This window comes from Thermobia domestica, chromosome 9 (assembly GCF_964235325.1).
Source record: "Thermobia domestica chromosome 9, izTheDome1.hap1.1, whole genome shotgun sequence".
Taxonomy (NCBI): Eukaryota; Metazoa; Arthropoda; class Insecta; order Zygentoma; family Lepismatidae; genus Thermobia; species Thermobia domestica.
The window spans coordinates 64,522,048-64,546,363 of NC_137462.1; the positions used below are offsets into that span (position 1 = coordinate 64,522,048).

A 24,316-nucleotide genomic window follows, 5' to 3' on the forward strand; every position below is an offset into this window, starting at 1 on the left:
TGTAACATTCAAGATTTAAAATATCATTAACGAGGAAATGAAGAATATAAGAAATGGTTCATTATATACTAATAATAATAATGATAAATAATTTGGAAATGAAATTTTTGAGTTTTACGTCCCACGGTTATGCCGGTTAGGCTAAAGGAGACGGTGATTATGAGAAATGAATGAAATGGTGGAATGAAGAAAGTGGGAGGAAACGGGAGAACCCCGAGAAAACCCACGAGCACGGTGTTTGTCCACCACAAAGTCCACACGGCGCGAGCTGGGATCAAACCAGGGACCCCAAGCACCGGAGGTGAACGCTCTACCACTGAGCCCCCCCCCCCCCCCGATAAATAATTTGGATAGGGACAACTCGATAAAAAGTAGAAAATGGCATTCTAAATTTAGTTATACTTAGTTAGCTATGTAGGCACTTCTTCCTTAACTTTTATGTTTTTTTGGCATTTCTTCTCGTATCAACATTTTCATCTCTTATGACAGGTTGCGTATTAATTCGAAGGACAAAGAATTAGCAGTGTTTGAAAGCATAGATAACAAACTGTGATGTCTGTGATTTTGAAACCAGTGTTATCAATACCACGATTAAAATGACACTAATACAGTTCTCTGAGATATACAACCCTAGGTGTACGGGGACTTCTGAAACACTGTACAAATTCTTTCTAAACGTTGTTTTCTTAAACCTTTTTCCTTGCAGCGAGTGTTGCTTCTTTTTGTCTTAATGTGCATGGCAGTCGGAGAAACATACTCTCTAGATCAATGTAAGTATTTTTCCTTTTTTCTTAATAGTAGTTTGATGGAAATTATCTATTCACAGTTACTAATACACGCAAAGAATGTGACCAATACTATGTTATCATCTTTATACCTTGTCACACTTTAGTTTTTACATGAATTTTAAGACGAAAAAATATCCACAACTGGTATAAAAAGTATTTATTATTAAGAATCTGTGTACAGACTGAATATATTCTATTTTGTATGATTAATTTCTTCCATTATAATACCAGTACATTATTAAGAGGATACTTCATAATTCACAGTAATCCTACAAGCGTCCATGTTACTTTTTCAAAACGATCCAGAATATTTATTATTATTATTATTATTATTATTATTATTATTATTATTATTATTATTATTATTATTATTATTATTATTATTATTATTATTATTATTATTAAAGCGTATGTTTAACAGACTACATTTCTACCTTTTCTGCCTGGGGCAATTCGAATGATTTACATTTGCGAAACATAAACAGAACTCGAGTTGAGTTGAGTTGATTTTGAGTTTAACATCCGTTCAGCAGCGAGGCTATATGAGACATGGATCTACTGATTAACGTGGAATCCGAACCACATGAGCTCCCGCCGGGAATCGACCCCGGGTTTCCCACGCCAAAGGCGCGTACGCTAACCGCTTAGCCACGGAGGAGCTCAAAACAGAACTCGAATACGGAGCGACACCAAGGGAGTGGCTATGAAAACAATAATATAGTACGGTATATTATTTGTAATAAGACAACTCTCCAAGAGTGTTCTAAGACATTATCATGGTAATTTTTAAATAACTTCTTTTTAAGGTGAAGTGAACAAAACTCATAATATGTCTTATTCATCCCGCATTTCTGGGGAACTATCTGCAAAGCGTGGTCAGTTTCCATTCATGTCAAGAACGCTTTACCGGGAAATCGATAACTGTAATCGGGGATGCGGATCCACCATTCTCAACGAAGAATGGATTCTCACTGCAGCTCATTGCATTCCTAAGTAAGTCATTTTCTAAATTTGGAGTATTTTTTTACTGTTTTTTTAATCTCCAATATAAGACGTAGACGCCAAAAGTAATATAGCCTACACAATAAGTCAACTTGTCAAAATGGGATAAAACTGAAGTAAGATAGTTGATGTCATGTGAAAATAGATGTCACACTTTTACGTATATCAAATACACGGTGCTAACTTCTTAGATGAAAAGATTTAATTATTCAGCAAATTGAATATATTTTACGTTAAAAGTATCTACCTAGAAATATTCATATTAGGAGAAAATTGACTATTCATTAGTTTCCCTTACCAAATCTTTATGATAAGTACAGTAGACTTTGAGTATCTGGCCTAATGTGGGGATAACAGAAAAGCCGGTAGGTCGGAGTTTGATTGAACTCCTTTCTTCCCCCCCCCCCCCAATAATTTCTCCTCCATACAGCTTTCTCCCTTTATCATCCATTTTCAAATTTTTACTGTAGTACGCTTAAAAAATAAAAAATAAACATAACCCAAGAACTACGAATACACAACTGTACGTAAATCAGGAATAGTAGAAAGCGTGCTGTATTGAGGTCTATTACACTGACGAAACAATGAACAAGCAGCAACACTGCTCTTTTCCTGTCACAACTTGTATTTTACACACGACACGTAGGAGCAGTGTTGCCAGACACGACAAGCAAAATTACACACACCTTCCGCCCAAATTGCACAATTTTACGAACAAGCTGTAAGACAGTGCATACAGCATTACACAATACATAACTACCTATCTATATGTATATTATGTCTAATGACGTACATACCTATACGTACACTCATGTCCAAAATGATTGTCGCATATCTATAACAGGCTTGTTGAGCGAATATATTTGGATAATGATATCACAGGGTACATTTAACACTCTTACTATGTGTATAATCAGCAGACAGAGTATGTGGTAAATTTCATGTCAAAAGATCTGTAAGTAAGAACAATATAACGAAAAAACTTTTCTTGTCCATTTAGCAGCGGCGGCTGGTACTATATGTTGCATGGTTGTGCAACCGGATATTTTTTTTAATACTAAAAATATTTTTAAGTATTAAAGTAGTGTATCAGTAAAAAATAAACCTTTGCTCTTGAGTGCAAAACAGTATTGATGCATTTCTTTTAAAAAAAAAATCAATTAAAAAACTGGAAGAAAGAGAGAGATTTACATTTCCAGTGGCAGCGAACGTTGCCACTGGAAGCAGTAACATTGAGCATATGGCAGTGTAGTGCCCTTAGTAATTGTGTTATTTTATAATGGTAATATTTTTAAGTAGTATTGTTAATTCTCTTTTGTAAGATCTGGCAACATTGATACTTCTGCTTCTGTGGAGGGAAGACGAGCGGGTGACTTCCGCTGTACTAAGAAGAAAGAGATTGTGTACCGCATGGCTTCTCGATATCTGTAAAAATGAAGCCTAAAATTATAGTTAAGTCTAGGTCTCTCGTAGCCATCCTCCTTTTATTAGTAATCAACAGTATTGACAGAGCAACATTGAGTGTAAGTGAAGCTTTACGGTTACTTTTTCATCATAATTTTGGTGTGCAATTTCCAAGAGGAATTTATAAAGAAGAGCAAGTGGTCTCCCACGTGTTTTGTTACAGCTACAAGTTTTTGTCTGTCAGTGTGTGCCTCTCCATTAATTATATTTCAAGTTTCTGTGTTTGTCCTGGTGACATTCTCCATTTAATACGATAATGGCAATTTTCGTGAAGTTTTTCTTAGTTGTGATAATGTATGAAATCATAATGAAGCACTAAAAACTTCTGTGGGAACCCGCCCCATGCACGCTCTGTCCGGTATCATATCAGTGAAGGAAGCAATGTATTCAACCTCTAGCACAGAATCATCAAGAGTCCAGATCTTTACAAGGATTGTAACGAAACAGCAATGTACCTTCCCAGGAAGTAACTTGGTTTTCACGTACAAACGACTTAAATGCTGATTCCCATTCATATATTTGTTACAACACTACTTCCTTGAACTTAAACATGTACTTCAACAAATGTGGCTTCTTTATATTCTAGTGTACTTGTTACTGTACCAAGTATTGGATTCTATAGCTACTTATGGCATTTTAGTAGCAAGTAGCATGTTTATTCCAAACTAATATCCTTTCATATGTGTTGTTGTGAACCAGTGCAGTTTCTTAAGTGAGCAGTATTAGTCTATTAACAAGCAGCTTGTAGAGTGGTGCAGGATTTATGCCAAACGCATATTCAGTTGGAATAATTTAGAGGCATTTTAGTGGCCCCTAGCCCAGGTGAATGAGCAGCATGAAGATTCCACCCGTTATTTTCGCCGCCGCTCGCTCAGTGTTTAGTCGAGCGACAATGCAGTTCTGGGACATGTCATTTTACGCCACAATACATTTCTCTGGAGTTTTTCATACTTTTTTCCATTATTAAGGAGTTACCTTGGAGCCCCCTTTGGTTTAGCTCCGCCCAGCCTTGGCTCAGGATCAACTGGTAGTGAGATGAGATGCTGTTGTGTTAGTGTTTCTTATATGAAGATGGGCAGTTTAAAGGTGTTTTCCTGATAAAGGTTGCCTTCGTAGCAACCACATTCGTCATTTTTGATGAGTATGTTGTTTTTAATTATGTTCAATTATGTTTGAGCATGTTTGTGCGTATTAAAGCTCATCTTTGATATAGCCTGTTAATTTATCAGGCCCAGTTAAGCTCTTCGAAAGCTTACTTTTTCTAAGCCCTCTTTAGTGTTTATAATGTTCAGTGCTCTCTGAGTTGAGTGAAAGTGGCATATTAGCCAGTGCTTTCTCATAATAATAGTGAATCCTCCAGCTATCTCTCCAAGCTCATTTCAATGGTGTTCTTTGAAGAACTGTGTTTACAAGTGTGGGGCACTACTTAATTATCTTGTTTTTATGTTGCTTCATAGCTGCAGTAAGCTGTACCCTCTACTATTTGTCAGTGCTACTTCACGAATAGCTGTTTTGTGTTCTCACTGGTGCTAGGTGTCCCTTATAATCTCCATATAATGTTGGCCACTCGCATTTTAGTGCAGTTGTGTTGTTTACACAAAAGTGTCTATCTTATCTTATCTTATTGAGCATCAATCCTGAATACATGCATCATTCATTAGTAAGTATGCTTTGTGCATATTCTCAGGTAAGAATCACAATGTTGAATAAACAAGCTTAACGCTACATGTGTTCATGGCAGCTTCACTCTCACCGGGGTGGAGCATAATGTTGCCAGTTCAATCAAGAAAAGGGCACGGAATGCCCATATGTGGAATGTAAATCTCATAGTAACAGGTAATCAGTCTCAATGGGTTATTAGATGAATGTGTATAATTTTATTGCATACCTTTTCTTAGTGGTAACAATTTTAATACTGAGTTTTGCACTTATGTATGGATAGTGCACATGTAGGCGTGCACCCGACGGTGGGTATACGCTGGCTAGTACCTTATAGCTATATTATTATCCTTTAAGTCTAGTTGCAGTGTACAACAATTAACAATTATGATACGATATTATCTCTTGCATAATAAATTTAAACTATTTCTTTCATCATCTTCAGAAGTGACAATTCTTCTGGAATCTGGTAAGAATCTAACTTGCATATTATTATGAAGTGTGTTAATGTTTCAATCATTATACAAGGGAGGTGAAGATGGTTGTCGCTCCTCAATTGCTCATAGCTGCAAGAATTTTGATGTAATTATGCATCAGTAACTGAATATTTTCACGCATGTCTTTTTTATTGTTTTTATAAATATACGAATATATGTTCTTGTGCATGATAGTATATGTACCTGTTATAAAGTACCTGTTCTATATCGAGCTTCCATGGCCCTAATACCAACTTTTGATCAAATAATAAATAATCTTTTCCATTTTAAGTGTTGTTGTTCAAGTGCAAGTCCCCAGTAGCTAGATAAGTTTAATTTAAGGTTAGCTATTTCTAAATTATGGTATACGCAGGAGCAAGAAGAGGAAGGGGGGTTTGTTCATGCCTTCTCGTAGAGCTGGTGTGGGCAAGCCGCGTGTTGTCGGACGTTGTCTGTGCGCCCTATACTTCATTGCCATTTCATCTTTCACAGACTGGCGACCCCTTGATACTCAGTTTTCTGGATTTTCTTTAGTCTGCGTTCTAAGTACGTTAGACGCCTTCCGCTCTGTAGCACTCAGAAGTTCCGGGCCATCCTCTGGGGCGCTACAGCAGCGAGCTCCTATCTCTTAACATGGGGAAGTGGATTTATTCTTGCATCGCTCCTATCTTCCCGTATTGGTCGTTTGCAGTTGCACGTTCTTCGCAACTTGTCAGCTTCTGTAATAGTTACGAATTCCTCCGCTTGGCAGCGCTTGACTCAATTGATAGGGTGTGGGAGATACAGACGCTTAGAAGTAAGAAGTTATTCACAGAACACAAACTCGCAAAGAAAGTCTGGTGGTAGCAGGGACGGATCCAGGCTGAAAGTTTGGGGGGCGGTCGTTCGAAGTCAATAGATTTTATTTAACATTTATAATAGAAAGGTGAAAATTATTGGGATAAGTTTTATTTTAGAAAATCCTATTCTGGGGGAGGGGGTCGATCGAGTCTCGAAGAAGAAAATGTCTTACCACTGGTCTAATTCCTAGCTCTGTCTTTCGTGCACATGATCCAGTGTTCGATTTCTGGCGGAGAGCATAAAAAATGAACATCAAATCATTCACTTCCAATACTCATCTGTCTTCTTTAGCCTAATTTGCTGGAGTGCTAAACTTTTTTTTTCATTATCGAAGGAAAATATCTTAGATTTCATGCTTCTTTATACTAGAACAGCAGACAAAAATACGATGTTTCTGAAAATGAACTTTTTGTATCGTATATTTATACAAAGAAATGCTAACAAAATGCATATTGTCGGAGGAGAGAGATGTTTCTGGACCCTAAAGAAAATAAAGCGGAAACATTTGCGGTAGCGATGCTTTCTATTCAGAAAAATTTGGCGAGCAGCATTTCAGACTTCAATGAAGTCATAGAAAAATTTGAAGCTCAAAAGAACGAAGAAGACCTTCCGTTCTAAAATAATGCATAGTTTATATAATTAAATAATTTTGTTTAACTGCGTGCATCCAATTTTCTTGCTTTTTTTCTTCTTTTCGGATTAACGCCATCATTCATGGCTTACAGCACATGCTATATATTTGATTTATCTCTTGTTCAATAACATGAGTGTAGAGGTTTTGTATATAAATAGTGTATAAACGTACATTGATAGTGGTTGTTTGAAAAAAGGGAAATAGCTTATATATTAAATCAATATTAGAGAAATAATTTAATCAATAGTACACACATACAGCTTAAAAGACTTTCCTCTTTATATTTCCTGAATATTTTTTTTTGATAAGACTCAAGAATGCTGGGGGAGGGGAACACTTGCGCGTACCTACATACCTTTGATATTGCAACATTGCAACCGGTGCTTGTACAGACCACGAACCGCTACTGCCATTTAGTAACATTTTGATGTACTCATTCTAATTTTCGTATTTATAATTTTTTTCTATGAAATTTAGCACAAATATACATTTCCCGATTATACACATAGTAACAGTACTAGAAGTGCCTTGCGAGTTGATTATCCAATTATATTCGCACAACACGACCGTTATAAATATGTTACCGACTGAGCTAGGGCAGCCCCAATTTATCCTTAAAGTACCGATATATTTTACTTTCTCACAGCACAGGCCTTTATGACAATGTTCATAAAATATTTTAACTAAAAGTAAATCAATCAAACATCGAGACTTCCCTGAAAACATACAGGCTAATATGACCCGCCATTGATATGCACCCACATAAATCTTGGAAAGTCTGCGCCATTGCTTTCAACGTACTTAATGTTTTTAATTGGACATTGGCTACTCTGTAGTTCATCTGTTTGCAAAATGGCATTTTCTTTACAAGTGGTGAGAAGACAAGACTTCTTACCACCTCCACCTCATGTTTTGGCCAACATCGAGGGTCAACATTCATTCACATTGCTTGCTTGAACAAAGCGTCTTTGCTTGGGGATGTCATGACACCCGCCTCTGAAAAACAAGAAGTGAGGCACCAAGGAAGCAAGATAGGTTTTATCATACTGTAGAGAAAATAACAAAAGATTAACAATAATAACAAATAACTTGCTATTTTCCCTGTGGTTTTATTGCGCTGGCCTGGAGTCAGGCGTTGGAGCTCGTAGTTTTTAGAAGACAATTTTCAGAAAAAAAAATGGTGGAAATAATGAATATTTGAATGAAAGGAACTTCGTAAAAATCATCAATGATCAAAATTTTTAATTGTGCCAAATTACACACAAAATGCACACAGATTGGCATTACACACAAAATGCACAAACAGGCCAAAATTGCACACATTTTGTGCAATTACACACACATTGGCAACGCTGCGTAGGAGGATCATAGCAGAAGCCCGCTTCTAATGCCTTGGCAATGTTGCCAATGCAACGCCTTGTCTTCCTTATTCGATAAAAGAAAACTAGGCCGGAAAGTACGGTGAACGGAGAGTCGCGAGCCAGATACTTGGGAGTCTATTGTATACACTACAGTTACTTACTAGCTATTCCCCCCAAAAAACGATAACTACTTTTTAAGTATATTGTCGCCTATATTCTCATAGAAACAAACTATTGCTTTTACAAGAAAAGGATGAGTACATATGAAGATTAAAAGCAAAGCTTTAGACTACGATAATCATATCTCTGCTAAAGTAAATATATATTTTCTTACGAAAGGAGCACGGTGGTTGAGTGGTAGAGAGCTTCCTACTTGTGCGTGGGGTCCCTAGTTCGATCCCTGACCAAGTAAAATTGTGGTAGACAACATCGTGTCCGTGGGTTTTCTCGGGGTACTCCCGTTTCCTTCCCCATTCCTATTTAACCAATTCTTCCATCATCGTTCGATTATCTTAATCATTGCCTCCCTTAGCCTAAAGGGCATAATCGTCTGACCTTAAAGTGAAATATTTCGTTTCATTTTTTTTTTTTTTTTTTTTTTTTTAATCAAGAAATTGAACAATTCTCTGAAAACTTACGAAGTTTCGGACGGGGTAAAGAAGTCCCCTCATCCTTGCCTTCCTTAACCGAGATATGAACGATTAACAGGTTTGCCTCATATGCAGGGTGTTTCAAAACAATACCGATAACTTTTGGGAGGTGATTCCTGACACCAGGATAAGACAAAAAAGTATAGACCAACCTGGGAACAGAAATCCGTCATTTCGAACCTATAGACTGCCAAATATATATATATATATATATATATATATATATATATATATATATATATATATATATATATATATATATATATATATATATATATATATATATATATATATAAATGAACATTAAAGGTCCATAGATCCAATACTATCGGGTCAAGACTTCACTGAGGAACTAATATGTGCTCTATCCAAAAATAAATGTTACAGCATCCTATGGTACTTATGCAATAATTTTATAGAGGGAGTTTGGCTGCTGACATCTGATTTCAAGTACTCACCAAGCATCTCTATAAACATTGTTGCGGAAACATCGCAGAATTCTGAAACATGGATATTTGGATAAGGCACATACTAGTTCCTAACTGAAGTCTTGACCCGACTAAGGTAGAACAGCACAATTACATAGCAGGCATATGCCTATCATTTTCCCTCAGGTACATGGGAATGTGTCCAGTATGTGTCTTACATATTTCTGAAAAAGAAATCACATAAATGCCAAGTGACAGTCACAGTCTATGTCCGCCCCTAGGCACATGCCTGATATGTACCTGGAGATCGTGCCTAGCATGTTCTAGGTATGTTCCCCATGCCATAAGCGTCAATGAACCACCAAATGACTCCCCCAAAATGTGTTAAATCGCCTATATGCGTAATGTGTTTACATTAAGGTAAGTCTAAACAACGCTTTAAACAAGTAATAAAAATGTAGGGCTACCATAGTTGAGGCACGGACCACCAACCTTTGGATCACTAGTCACGTGCTCTTCCGACTTTGTTTAATTCGTCCCAACAGGGATACTGTTTGCCATGGGCAGTTCGTGCAATTTCTGCGTAATCCAAACACGACAGGGACACAAACACGAAAAGATCCAGGACAGTTAAAATTTCGACCTTGCTCTTCAGAGGGATTCGGACCCGAAGTGAATTGCGCCTCATGATCCGAAGCCGAACGCCCGAGACCACTCGGCTATTGGCACCGGCTCGACTTGGCCACAGAGGCGATGAAGAGGTCGTCGCTTGTAGAGGGGTAAATTATTGAGGTCTTTTCCATTCGACTAATCAAAATGCTCCTTTAACCACATATATTCGACTATAACCGTTTGGGATCAGATAGAATCTGCTCGCCATGTAATGTTATAACAAATTGACGAGTATCCATTTACTTTATTTCATGGTTCTTCCATATTCACTTTCAAACGATCGGCGACAGTTGCTATCTAATAAAGTTGATGTGTTTATTGCTTCTAGTACACCATCGCTTAGAAAAAGAAGCAACAAATGCATCAAATGTGGGAGATGAATTTAGAACACCTAAATGGCAAATGCCTATCTGAAACAATATGTACCCAAAGGACTTACCTAGAACATGACAGATATATGTCTCAAGTGACGACATAAAAAGAAATGACTGTTAGAGTGAGAAGGTACATAGTTGCAAATATCAATTACGTGTAACAAGTACCTAAAAGTGTAGGTAGCTGAACTACATACTTAGCACATGAATATCATATGTGCCAAGTGTCGGGTACCTAAAAAGTAGCTGGGACATCTAAATGGCACATGCCTAGCACATCTTGTGCTGTTAGGGATATCATTGGAGCTATGGAGCTTTGAAGTTAACTTTTTCATGTTTTTGGCAGCCGAAAACTCTGAAATGACTGATTCCTGATACCCAGTTTGGTCTATACATTTTGTCTTATCTTGATATCAGAAAGGACGTCCCAAACGTTGTTGGTGTTGTTTTGAAACACCCTATATATTTTTGTTGTAAAGAGCGATTACAGATATTTTTGATGAAGCCCAAACCCAAAATTTCCATTTAACTACAAAAATGTTAAAAGATAAAAGACATATCAATCGATAGACCCTAGTAGCAGAGACAACTTGCATACTTCTTGCTGTAAACCTGGATTGGAAGTCGGCAAGCTTGCACCCGGATTGGAAAGCATTCAAGCATGTCGCAAGCTGGATTCCCATCACGAAGTTACATGGGAGCAACCTTGAATTCAGTGTTCCATTCAAACTTGACGCAAACGTTTTACACTGGAGGCAAGTCAATAGCTAGTGAACGGCCAGTGGCGCTATGACGCTCTGCGAAGGATGTAATGTATCAGTCGCAAGCACAACAAAAGGCAGATTGTATGAAAGCTCACGTTGAAAGAGCGAACGTAGATAGCCAGAAGCAGCACGAGCCAACTGGCTCACAGCTTTCTTGCTACTTGGGCACCGAGCGGAGCAAAATGAGGCGCTGAAAAATAAATTCTCATGAGTAGTTTTCGTGAAAATCGGGAAAACAAAATTTATGGCATTGAAATATACCTCGTTCGTTGTACATTAACTCGTTCTCTGCCATATGGCGTCATTCATTCCTATTGCTGTATGCCATTGACGCCAGTTGGCGTCAAGAGACAGTTCTCATTGTCGGCAGACTCTGTAAAGTGGAACGCAGCTATAGAGCTTTCATACTCTGGTGGCACACAGCATTAGCCAGGTCATTTTCTGTAGTATGCTCGGTATCTGCTAGATGTAGCTAGTTTGTTGCAGAAGTGTACGTGGCACATTGGGTAGGGGTACTGAAATCAATGTGGTAGCGAAAGAGTTAATAATACTTTTTACTCTCCTGGAACCATTCTTTTTATTTATTTACTTAAAGTATATATAAAAATAAACGGAGACACTTACACACAATAATAACTGATACAATAGTCCTAACGGTGACACAGAAAGCAAGTGGACGAAGATCGCCCTTATTCACCTGGCAGTCATAAAATGTAATAGTGTTCAGAATAATCCAGTATATTGTTTGTAGATTAAGTTCAAGCATTAAACGTTACATCTCTGTAAGATGCATATGAAAAGTATTGCAGAAAGTTACATAAAGAACCCTGGAAATAAAGAATGGTTATTGATATTCTGCCAATTAAGATTTTTTTCAAACTTGCAACAACAATATAGTATGCGGCGCTTCATAAACCATTATACTTCTTGCTTTCGTGAAAACTAGAAGAAAAGATAAGCTTGTCAACAAGCATTTGATAAGCTTATCATGAGGTGTGGTTCATAAAGCGCCTCATACTAAAATTGTTGCAAATTTGAGAAAAAGTGTCTAAATTGGCAGAGTATCAATAACCATGCTCTGTTTTTTCAGGGTTCTTTATGTGACTTGCTACAATATTTTTCATATGCACCTTACAGAATGTAACGTTTAATGCTTGAGTTTCATATTCAAACTGACTTTTATTAACACTTTTACATTTTTATAACTAGGTAAAAAGAAAAAAAGCGATCTGTACTCACCTCTTCTCTAACAGTCATTCCATACTACTTGCAAGATATAAGATTAATTTGCCTAGCAACTAAAAAAAATATTAAGTAGATACGAGGTGTGTTCAAAAACTATCGAACCTACTATTTTCCTTCGTAAACCAATGAAGCGCGGAAGATGTAGATGTAGAAGGAACATTCATACACAGTCGTGATTTTTTCCCGCCCACAAAAAGCGTCAGTTGCTGGCCGCCGGCCAACGCGTAAAGACGGGTAGTGAGCGGCGGTCGTCGGATTTCAGTTTTTTGTAAAATGACAGAAAAACGTGAGCAGTGATATTACATCAATTCTTTCCAAAATCTTGGCGATACCCAAGTGGAGACCATTCAGTCGGATCGGCACATTCAATTTTAAACGAGAATTTGGACATGAGCAGAGTGTCTGCAAAATTTTATTCAGGCTTTCGTTTCCAAGCACAACACTCCTGTATATCGTCAGGCTCCCTACTCACCCGACATGGCTCCGTGTGACTTTTGGTTATTTCTCAAGCTGAAAATGTTACTAAAACGGACCCGATTTGAGTCATGAGAAGATATCATACGGAATGCGACGGCACGGTTGCTCAAAATTTCAAAAACTCAGTTCCAGAAGTGTTACCAACAATGGTGAAAGCGCTGGGAGAAGTATGTTTATTACCAAGGAGATGTTTCGGATTTCCAAATCAATAAATGTATTTTTGTAAACCAAAGATTCGATACTTTTAGAATACGTCTCGTATGTTTGAAATATTTGTTAAATATTATTCTTTTTCCTTAAAACGTATTTTTACGTAAAACAAGTAAATTTTGTTTTTACATTTCAGACGTAACATTAGTAAACATCATATAATCATTAGATTAGGAAGTCTAAAACGAGCAGATGATTTCTTTAATGCAGATCTTGTGATAATGCCAACAACAAAAGTTATCATTCATCCATCTTATTTTCCAAAATACAACTATAATGACATCGCCCTGATTAAATTGACCAGGCCTATTAAGTTTACAGGTAATTTAACGCAAAATCTTATATATAATATTTTTTTGCATCTTGATTCCCTTAGAATATATATGTAAATAAGATTTATATATATGTAAATAAGATATTAGATATATATATATATATAGGCACGGAGTTCCCCCATTCAACATTTACACAGCATGTCGGAAAAGTAACGAAACTTTTCTTCTTTACAGATAACCACAAGCGCCATCTATTGAAGCAACATATCATCGGAAAACGGGATATCTGCTGAACAAAACGAGACCACAATCATGAGAACCTATTAACGGAGTGTCAAGTTATAATAGGGGATGATAGGAGAACAGTAGAAATAAATGCAGAGATCTTATTAAACGCTTGCAGGGACATGGGTTTGGAAGTAAATGCAGAGAAAACTAAATACTTGGAAGTGCGTCGGGACCGTAATACGGCAAATCGTGGAGGCGTTAAAATATTAAATAATACTTTTGATAAAGTGGATACTTTCAAATATTTAGGATCAATATTAACAGACGAAAATCGTATTCACGAAGAAATTAAATGTCGACTAAAAGCAGGGAATTCGTGTTACTATTCGGTTCAAAATCTCTTGTCGTCGCGAATCCTGTCGAAGAATTTGAAGCTTAAAATATATAAAACGATAATCATGCCTGTTGTTCTGTATGGTTGCGAAACATGGTCTCTTACTCTGAGGGAAGAACATAGACTGAAAGTATTTGAGAATAGGATCCTGAGACGAATATTCGGACCCAAGAGGAACGAGAATGGGGAATGGCGGAAACTCCATAACGAGGAACTACATATTTTATACGGTTTACCCAACATTGTTAGGGTCGTCAAGTCTAGGAGGCTTAGGTGGGCAGGTCATGTAGCTAGAATGGAAGAAAGTAGAAACGCTTTCAAAGTCTTTACTGGAAGACCCATAGGAAAACGACCATTAGGAAGACCTAGGCGCAGATGGGAGGATAATATTAAGATGGATCTCGCAGAGATAGGAATACAAAGTAGGAACTGGATGCAATTAGCTAAGGATAGGAGTCAGTGGAGAGCTTTTGTGAACGCGGCACTGAACCTCCAGGTTCCATAGGCCATAGAGTTAGTTAGTTAGTTAGTTAGTCAAGTTATAACAAGAAACGTGAGTGTATCTGGTGTCATCTTGTCACAAACAGACGATGGAGCAAAGAGCCAACATTAAATTTTGTTTCCGGCTAGATAAAACATTTACACAAAGATCAGAAATGATGAAACAAGTGTATGGTGATGAGTGCTTATCTCGTACACGTGTGTTTGAGTGGTATATTTGATTCTGGGACGGTCGGAGTTCTTGGAAGACGACCCAAAGCCAGGCAGACCGAAAAATAAAACTTGCGATGAGTTGGTGGAACAAGTGCATGAAATGATCGCCCACGATGCGAATTCGAGTGTGAGATGGATGGCGGAGAAATTAAATACGACTAAATACATAATTCACGAAATTCTGACAGAGGATTTAAATTAAATACAACTAAATACATAATTCACGAAATTCTGACAGAGGATTTAAAGAAACGGAATGCACCATGACACAGAAGCGTCTCAGTTCGTGGCGTTTTGGCTAAAAAAAAAAAACTGTGTGCTCCGTATTCGCCTGATTTATCGCTGTATGATATTTCTTATTCCCAAAATTAAAATCGGTTATGAAAGGAACATTTTATGACAGTGTTACACACGTTCAGTCTGCCGTGACGAGGGCCACTGAGGCGATTTCGAGAAAGGACATTCAAAACTCTATGTAAGGTTGAACGTGCCTAGCGGTGTACTGATGCGGAAGGGATGCATTTTGAATAAAAAGAACTACAGTTGGAAAAATACCTAATTCTTTTTTTTTTAATTTAAAAAGTTTCGTTGTTTTTTCGACATACTGTGTATTTCCGTATTAGACCGAACATAGTACCCAGTAAAAAATGACTGTGCTAATTCCACACAGTGACTCTGTGTTCCTCGAGTTGTATTAAATGTTGACACAAGCCTGGTGCTATTTCAACTCCATCGCGCTTTGGAGTTAAAATGTAGTCGTTATATGAACCATCTGACATGATGAGGAGTCATTTTAGTAGCACACCATTCGTATTGTTTTACATACAGTTGTGAAACCAATTCTTTTCGAAAAGCATTTTCTTTCCCTTTAAATGAATATGACTCTCACGAGGGACAATAAAGTATGGCGTAAATTACTTTTAAGTGTTTACGAGGAACAGATATAGTCGGCAACGAAGATCATATTGCACATAGAAACAACAGATGGCAGCATTTCTACTTACGTAAATGTTGTCGTAAAATTAATACGCTCATAAAATCATTTTCGTAAAAGACTAAGAAAATATAAATATGTTCTTTGATTTGTATAAATGTTAAGTATACCACGTAAATCTTTGCTTTAAGCAAAATAGAAACAAAAAAAAAACTAATTTACATTCTCGATGTTAGTTACTAAATGTTCATGATATCTTTGGAAGGTAATGTGCTCACTCACACTTCTGATTGATTGTTCAATCAATCGATTATCGGCTGTGACGTACCAGACGTCAGAACAGCTCTTTTTGGACTTCCTTCCTGTTCCTCATCCTGGGTGCTTCTCCACGCCATTTCTTCGAGCCCTGTAGACCAGACTAATCTAGCCAAGGGTCTCCAGTGCTACGGATCTGGTAGGAGTTTCACTCTCCCTTGAGTACTATCCAAACGGGTACTCTCACCTGTATCATTCATTTCTCATTTCAATATCTGACAGCTTTTTCTTTATCCTGGGCTATTGCCCATCGGCTTGTTCACTACTATGGCGGACTCTGGCAAGACAACCGGCTCTAAGACTAGTGGTAAACATTCTAATCTCCCGCGCGTCGTAGCCGGACCATCCGTTCGTGCCACCAAGGCAGAACCATGGACGGACTCTTGCGCTACAAATAGACGACAGCGGAAAACCTCACAAACATCTACAACTTCTATTGTTTCTACCAGCTCAGTTCGATCTCGATCTCCTCAAGAGAAACAGAGCTATGCCGCCCGCCTCGCTTCACCTCCAGCAAAAAAGCAGCATTTGCATTCAGATTCAGATTCTGATACAGACGAAATGATCATTGCCGATCCATCTAACGAGCAATCTTCTAATGCATCCAACTCAATTTATTCTATGCTATTAACTAATTCCGACACAAAGTTTTCCAACGCAAAATTTGTTGCTCTTCAGCTACGAAAGTATCTACCACGAGCAGCCATCTCTGAAATAGTTCACACGCGCAATGGTATCATACTCAAGACTACCGATTCATCTTTGTTTTCCACTATTCGGAACAAAGTCCCTGTTGACATATTCGGCAAAAATGCTCAATTAACATCATTACAAGACAACCGTCGTAAACAGGCACCTCCTCCTAGGCGTACGCCCTTGCTCTCGGTGGTCATTCGAGGAGTTGATCCTTCATACACTGATGAGGAAATCTTAGAGGAATTGAAATTCGAAGGGCATACAATCACCAAAACCATTCGGATCAAGAATGATCGAGGCCCTACCTATATGGTTCGTGTATTGACCTCCCATCAGGAAACTATTGACGATCTGCTTGCGAACGGAGCCGTTATCTATCAGCACAAACACAGAGTGGAACCATCCCGTTCCTCACAACCATTGCCAGTGCGTTGCGAAAAATGCCAAGAGTATAACACGCATCCTACTGCTGAATGTCGCAACACACATAAATGTGGTTATTGCTCCGGACCACACTCTACACGTGCGTGTACGAATCTAAACTCTCCTCCGAAATGTCCCACTTGTCAAGAACAACATCCTGCATACAGTTATAGATGTAAAGGCAAACCTGAACCACAAAAGGATCATCCTGAGCTTGTCGTTCCACTTCGTACCCCTGAGCAACCTATCACTCATCATCATCCATCAGACTCTCCAATCACTCTGAATCAACTACTCACGTTCTTCACTTTGGCAATGCAAAACATTCAGCCCTTTCAACGACCGCACATACTTCAACAGATCATTCAAGCAGCCAAATCTACATTCAATATCAATTTTACTGCCACCTATTCTGGAAACACAGTCCATTTTCATACTTCCATACCTGATACTTCCAACCATGGCTCTGGTGTTCTTATATCTTAACATCCGTTCTCTTCGACAAAACAAAGTGCTCTTCGAAACGTTACTCATGGAAGAACATGCCAGTGCTTTTCTACTGAACGAAACATTTCTAATACCCTCTATAACATGTCGCATACCCGGATATTCCTTGTTACGCGATGACTTCAAATTACCAGCTCAACGTGCCCATGGTGGTACGGCCATAGGTTTCCTTCATAAGATTCCTCACCGACGCCACATCTACAATAATCCTCATCTTCCAGAATACGTTATCATATCACTCTATTTTAGAAACCTCACTGTCACTCTTGCAACAATCTACATACGGCCTGGTCACCCTTTACCTACCGCATTTGTTCAATTCATTTCCGACAACTTCAACCATTATATCATTATGGCAGACTTTAATATGCACAGTCGGACAGAGCAGGACAGAACGAACTTCAGAAATTTCATCACCACTCATACCACTGGGATTGTTCACGATCTTCCCAAACCAACTCGCCCCATATCAAATACAACGCCAGACATAGTCATCACGTCGGCAAATCTTGCCTCACGCAGCCACATAGAAGTTCTAGATCCCCTTGGCAGCGACCATGTCCCAATCAAACTTTCTATCAACACTCACAGCTCAAACACACATCAAACCCAACCTACTTTTTCCACAAGCCTTCGCTTCGATAAAGCAAACTGGGACAGATACAAGAGTCATCTTTCCACTTCCACCGCTCATCTTACAGCGCCCTCAACAGAGGACGATATGTACGCTGCCATAAACGCAATTACATCTTCCATCCAGAAAGCCAGTACTTTGTCCATACCTACCAGTACCTCTAGACCATATCAGCCCAACTTACCGCCTCATTACCTCACAATGATAACACGATCACGTCAGTTTTATCGTGAGTATACTCTCACCCAAAATCCAGAATCATTGCGTCTCCACAAACAGTTACAGCGCACAGTACGTAACTACATACGTGCTTATAAACTTCGATGTTGGGTAAAAACTTGCAACAAACTCTCAGATACTAATCATCCTTCCAAGTACTGGAAACGATTCAATGCGATGTGTGGCAAATACACCAAGACGCCATATCCTCTTTTAATTCAGAACACACCTGCACAAGACGATGTAGAAAAAGCAAACGCCTTTGCTGACAATCTACAACGCATATTCACACCACAACCTCCTGAGCATGCATCTCATCCTGTCGAAAAGCTCAATCTCGCTGCTTACCAGTTACAACCCAGCATAATTCATTCTCTTCCGCCTCACACACCGTTAGCTTCTCCTATTACTGTTGATGATATCAGAACCGTAGTCACCCGGAAACGTAATTCTGCACCTGGCTTTGACAACATCACGTATCGCCATATCAAGGAAAGTCCTCTCTCTTTATTAACCCTTCTAGCAGCGATTTACACTTTCATTCTTCGCACTGGGTATTACCCAACCACCTGGAAAATGTCGAAAACCCTGATGTTTCCAAAGCCAAACAAGACATTGGATGATGTTTCTTCATATCGTCCCATACAGCTCACATCCACATTCAGTAAAATCCTGGAAAGAATCTTGGTCAAACGCCTTCATCAATATCTCGCAGAACACCACATACTTCCTATTTATCAAGCTGGATTCCGACCTGCTTTCTCCATCAATGATCAACTGCTACGTCTTTCTAGTTTGATCACTAATCATTATAATTCTATCAAACCGTCTCGTCTCGTTTTGTTCGACTTAGAAAAAGCATTTGACAAGGTCTGGCATCTGGGTCTCATTTACAAACTTATTCGCCTTCATATTCCTGTCCTTTATATTCGAATCATTTACAATTTTCTGACTGGCCGACTTGCATATGTTTCTATCAACAATAAGTTATCTCATCCCATTTTTCTCCTCTCTGGTGTTCCACAAGGTTCGGCATTGTCTCCACTTCTATACCTTCTGTTTGTCACCGATATGCCTCCACTACCGGACAAAGTGCACATATTTCAATACGCTGACGATACTGCCTTCCTTGCACTGGGTAATACCCCGCAACAAATTAATACGCTTTTGCAGACAGCTATAGATAATTTCTCTCTTTGGTGCACGAAGTGGCATCTTCACATTAACGCTTTAAAAACGCAGGCCATTGTATTTCTACCACCCAAAAAGTCAACTAGAATTCGCCGCAACCCCAATAGATTATCCATTCAAGTCGACCAGGATCCCATACAAGCCAGTAAGACAGCAACATATCTACGTGTAACATTTGATCGACATCTCAGCTGGAAGCAGCACCTGGTGTCAATCACTTGTAAAGCATACAATCGTTTAAATTTACTGAAACGTTTAACTGGCACTACTTGGGGTTTAAAACCAGCCACTGTTCTCACTACCTATAAGGCATTTCTTCGCCCAACTCTCACACATGGCCACACAGCCTGGGTATCTGCCCCAACCAGTTTTTACCACAAACTCTTAATACTTGAACGTCATGCCTTCCGAATTGCACATAGAATCAAATTACCCAGCCCTACCCAACATCTTTACAGTCTTATCACATTCCCTACATTACAGTACCATATCGAAAAACTCAGACTTACCTATCTTACTAAACGTTACCACGATCATCATCCTCTTCTTATGGATGCCATGCACCATTTAGCAGTTCATCCCACGTCCTCTCGATATATGCACACGCCCTTGTCATTATTATTTACCCTGTATTGTTACACACTGCCACCGAATCACCCAGACCTACATCTCCTCGATGATTTTCATACTCATTTTCATCATCCGTTCATTACTCCATCTACTGCACAGTGATTCTCCTCTATCACTAACATGGGCTCCCCCTTGTCTCCATCATAGCCTAGAGTTGCCCCTAGGCAAGAAGATACTCTCATGTGTCCAATTAACATTCCCTATGTGTTGTGGTGTGTTTTGCACCTCATCTCATCTCTCACCCCCATCATCATATTTAATACAAATCGATACTACTTTGGCCTAGTGTTTCAATTATTTCCTTCTGCATCTGATCAAACTCTCATATTTTTAACCATCGCTTCCTGATTTATCATCCTTCTTTATATGTGTCTTACATTTTCTCCTCATACTGTACTATGTATATTATGTGTTATGTATATTATATGATATCTTTATATTATTTTGTATGTCTCCCAACCCAAATGTTAAGGCTGCAAAAGCCTTAAGTCCTGTGTTTATTTATAGATATTACTAAATAAAGATAAATTGATATCTACCTTACCATAGACCATCCTTTATACATCCAGCATCCCATTGTCCATAAAATTCCATTCCCTAAAAGAGGGCGTAACCCTCTAACAGGGTGCTAGCCATCGGCTAGCTTGTAAAAAAAAAAGCTCACTCACCCTTTCCCAGAGCTTTGTTCTGAAGCGCCACTGAGTGAACAGTGACGAGTTTTGAAAAATTCTTCCTTTTCCTGCTCCTGAGCTTTTCCTCTGTCTCTTTTTCGCGAACCGTCTGTCAGACTGATCAAGCCGGTTCTACAGATTGAGGCTTACCCCCTGTCTTCCTCACTCCATCCGCTTCGACCACGGACCGCTCTACGCTGACACTACTAACCCCTTCGGTGTGGTTGGCGAGTTAACTCGTGTCTTCAAAACGCACCTCCTGTGCGGATGGCGTATATATACGCTTTCATTTTGCTTTGGCTATTTTATATTGCGTATGGCGAATATACTTGCCCATAGTATGAGTAATGTTATCACGACAATATTTAGTGAGTTTGCGCTCAGCTGGTTTCAATTGTTGGTTAATTAAAAGAAGAGGAAAAAGAAAGAAATTAAAAGAGAGTTTGTGCTTCGTCAAATACATTTTTCATTCTTTGTTTTGTTTGAGAGCAGACAGCGCAGTAATGGCTTCAAAACGATATTTCAACGATGCAGATATCGAGGATGAGTTATTAATTAGTGATTCTGATGTAAGTAATTTTGAAACAGATTTAGAATCAACAGGCTTGGAGTCGGAGGAAAGTGATGCTAATTTTAGTGATAATGACGTAATTACGTCGTCGTTGGACGGTGATAGCTGATAGCTAAAAGGCAACTACAATTACAGCCTGAAGTTTTTAATGACAACAGTGGATTCAATGTGAACGTGAAGGACAAGGACGATTCATTAGAACTTGTGATGCTTTTTTTCCCGCCCGAGTTAATTGATCTTATTGTTGAAGAAATAAATAGATATGTAAATCAGTTTTTAGTGCAAATATTGGTCCTCTGAAGAAACTAAGTAGATTGCAGGAGTGGACTCAAGTGGATGGCAGTGAGATATGGCGATTCATTGCGTTTCTTATTTTGCAATCGATTGTGTGGAAGCCTGAACTCAAACTCTATTATAGCAAGAAAATATTGCTTGAAACACCTGGCTTTGTGCATGTTATGACTTTCAATAGGTTTGTTCTAATAAGCAAATTCTTGCATTTTGTGGATAATTCTAAGAACCCTGATATTGATAGAAAACTGTGGAAGATAAAACCGGTTTTTGACATTATTGTTTCTCGTTTGAAGGCAGTGTACACACCAGAGAAGGACTTGAGTGTGGACGAAAGTCTTCTGTTGTGGAAAGGGCAACTGTCGTGGGTACAATATATTCCAATTAAAAGAGCAAGGTTTGGAATTAAGAGTTACATCGTCAGTGAATTATCATCTGGCTATATTTGGAATATTATCATTTACACTGCGAAAGATACCGAATTGGATCCTGGTAATTACTATCATGCTACCCGAGTAGTACTAACGTTTTGTAAGGATCTATTGAACAATGGACATTGTATATACACAGATAACTTCTACACCACTCCAGAGCTAGCAGCGCTTTTGAAAGAGAAGAAAACGGATCTTGTGGGAACTGTGAAAAAGGGAAGGAAGAAAATACCGAAGGAAATCGAGAAGAAACTCAAGAAAGGAGAGACAGCAGTTTTGTTTGAAGAAAAATGGACCATGATGATAATGAAGTGGAAGAACAAGCGGGAAGTTCGCCTCCTTAGTACTTGGCACAACGATGATGAAACTCTGACTACACGAAGAAATAAAGAAGTAATTATTCCATCAGTTGTTGAAGATTACAACAAATATATGTATGAGGTTGATAAAGCAGATCAAATTATGACAAACAACCCTATTGAAAGGAAGCGGATGAAAAACTACTGCAGGAAGCAGTTCTTACATCTATTGCATATATGCATTTTCAATGCACATTGTGCTCACAAAAAAATGGGAGGACGTATGACACATTTACAGTTTATGATCCAACTTGTAGAGAAATACCCCTCACAGAACATAGCCAAGAAGTCTGGAAGACCAAGTGCTGAGCCTAATCCGATGAGGCTTACTGAACGCCACTTTCCCAATTTTGTGCAGCAAAAACTTTGTAAGAAACATCCTACAAGAAAGTGTAAAGTGTGTCACTCCAAAGGTGTCAGAAGAAAGTCACGATACCAATGTACAGAGTGCGATGTTGCCATGTTTCAAAGACTTTCACACAAAAAAAGTGTATTCCAGAAAAGACACATAAAAATCAGTCCCAGAACTTTATGATCACACTTGTTGTTAGTCAATTGTACCTTTGTATTTTTTAAGAAAAAAGAGAAAACACATAAAGAACAAAATCTGAAAATACTATTTATATTCATTCAAAATATTGATTTTTCACTTCATGATTATATGTGGATACACGTATCAATTATGATAATGATGATGATGACGCTTATTTTGATTACCATAATAAATTCCTAACAATCATTTTTACCTAGGAACCCCAAGAGATCACACAGCAAAATTGAGCTTGATCTGTTGAGGCATTCCCAAATTTTGTGTAACCTAACCCTATAATGATGATGATGATAACCATAAATACGACTATCACAAATTATAAAAGCTAATTAGAAGCAACAAAGATCATAATGCCGAAAATTTCATTCTGACTGCTTGAGAGGTTCAAAAGTTATTGGAAGGTAACAAATTCCAAAGTTCTCAAAAAAAAAAAAACTACACTTTTTACAGCGGTTCGCATCTGAAAATTACGCACTGAAGGGGTTAAACAGTCTCACCATCAGGCCAAGAAACCGCAGAGATAATACATCAGAAACGTCTGACATGGAAACTGGAGACATGAGCTCTACTGTGATTCCTCAGTCTCAATAATCGATCATCAACCAGCCTCCTAAACCTATACTTCACCCCTTCATTCTCCAGCAGTTCGACACTAAATACAGTAACGAAAAATTTATTACCCTATAACTTCGTAAATATCTTCCAAGTATACCGCTCACAGAAGTCATCAAAACTAGAAATGGTTATATCTTAAAATCCACAGATCCACAGTTTGCCGTCGCAATTAGGAATAAGGCTTCTTTCGAAATATTTGACAAAAATGCTACCATTACCACTCTTTCTTCTGCACGTGAGAAGCAACCACCGCCACCTTTCTTGTCTGTTGTCATCCGAGCGGTCGATCCATCCTATTCTGACAATGAGATTCAGGAGGAACTCCAACTCGCTGGCACACCATCCATAAAGTCATGCGTCTACGTAACAATACTGGTCCCACAAATATGGTTCGTGTACTTACCGCCTCACCAAGTACCACAGATTCATTGCTCACTACTGGCGCTTACATCTATTATTGTCGAACCCTAACGCTCGCCTGCTCCTCTTTCTGTGCGTTGCGAAAATTTCCAAACTTACAGTGATAGTAGAACAGATAGTTGAAAGAACCCACCAGTTTGTGGTTATTGTGCAGGCCCTCATCAAACACGCACTTGTCGGAATCTCGAACGGCCACCTGAATGT

General features: G+C 38.5%; 1 protein-coding gene across 1 annotated transcript in view; it reads right to left on the minus strand.

Moving 5' to 3' along the window:
* LOC145660850 (putative RNA-binding protein 19) overlaps window positions 1-15,984 on the minus strand; it is a 76,655-nt gene extending 60,671 nt beyond the window's left edge. Inside the window, exon 1 of the mRNA XM_081726273.1 lies at window positions 15,918-15,984. Within this exon, the coding sequence (XP_081582399.1) occupies window positions 15,918-15,984 (67 nt within the window). The remainder of the gene's footprint in view (window positions 1-15,917) is intronic.
* Between the last annotated feature and the right edge of the window lie 8,332 nt (window positions 15,985-24,316).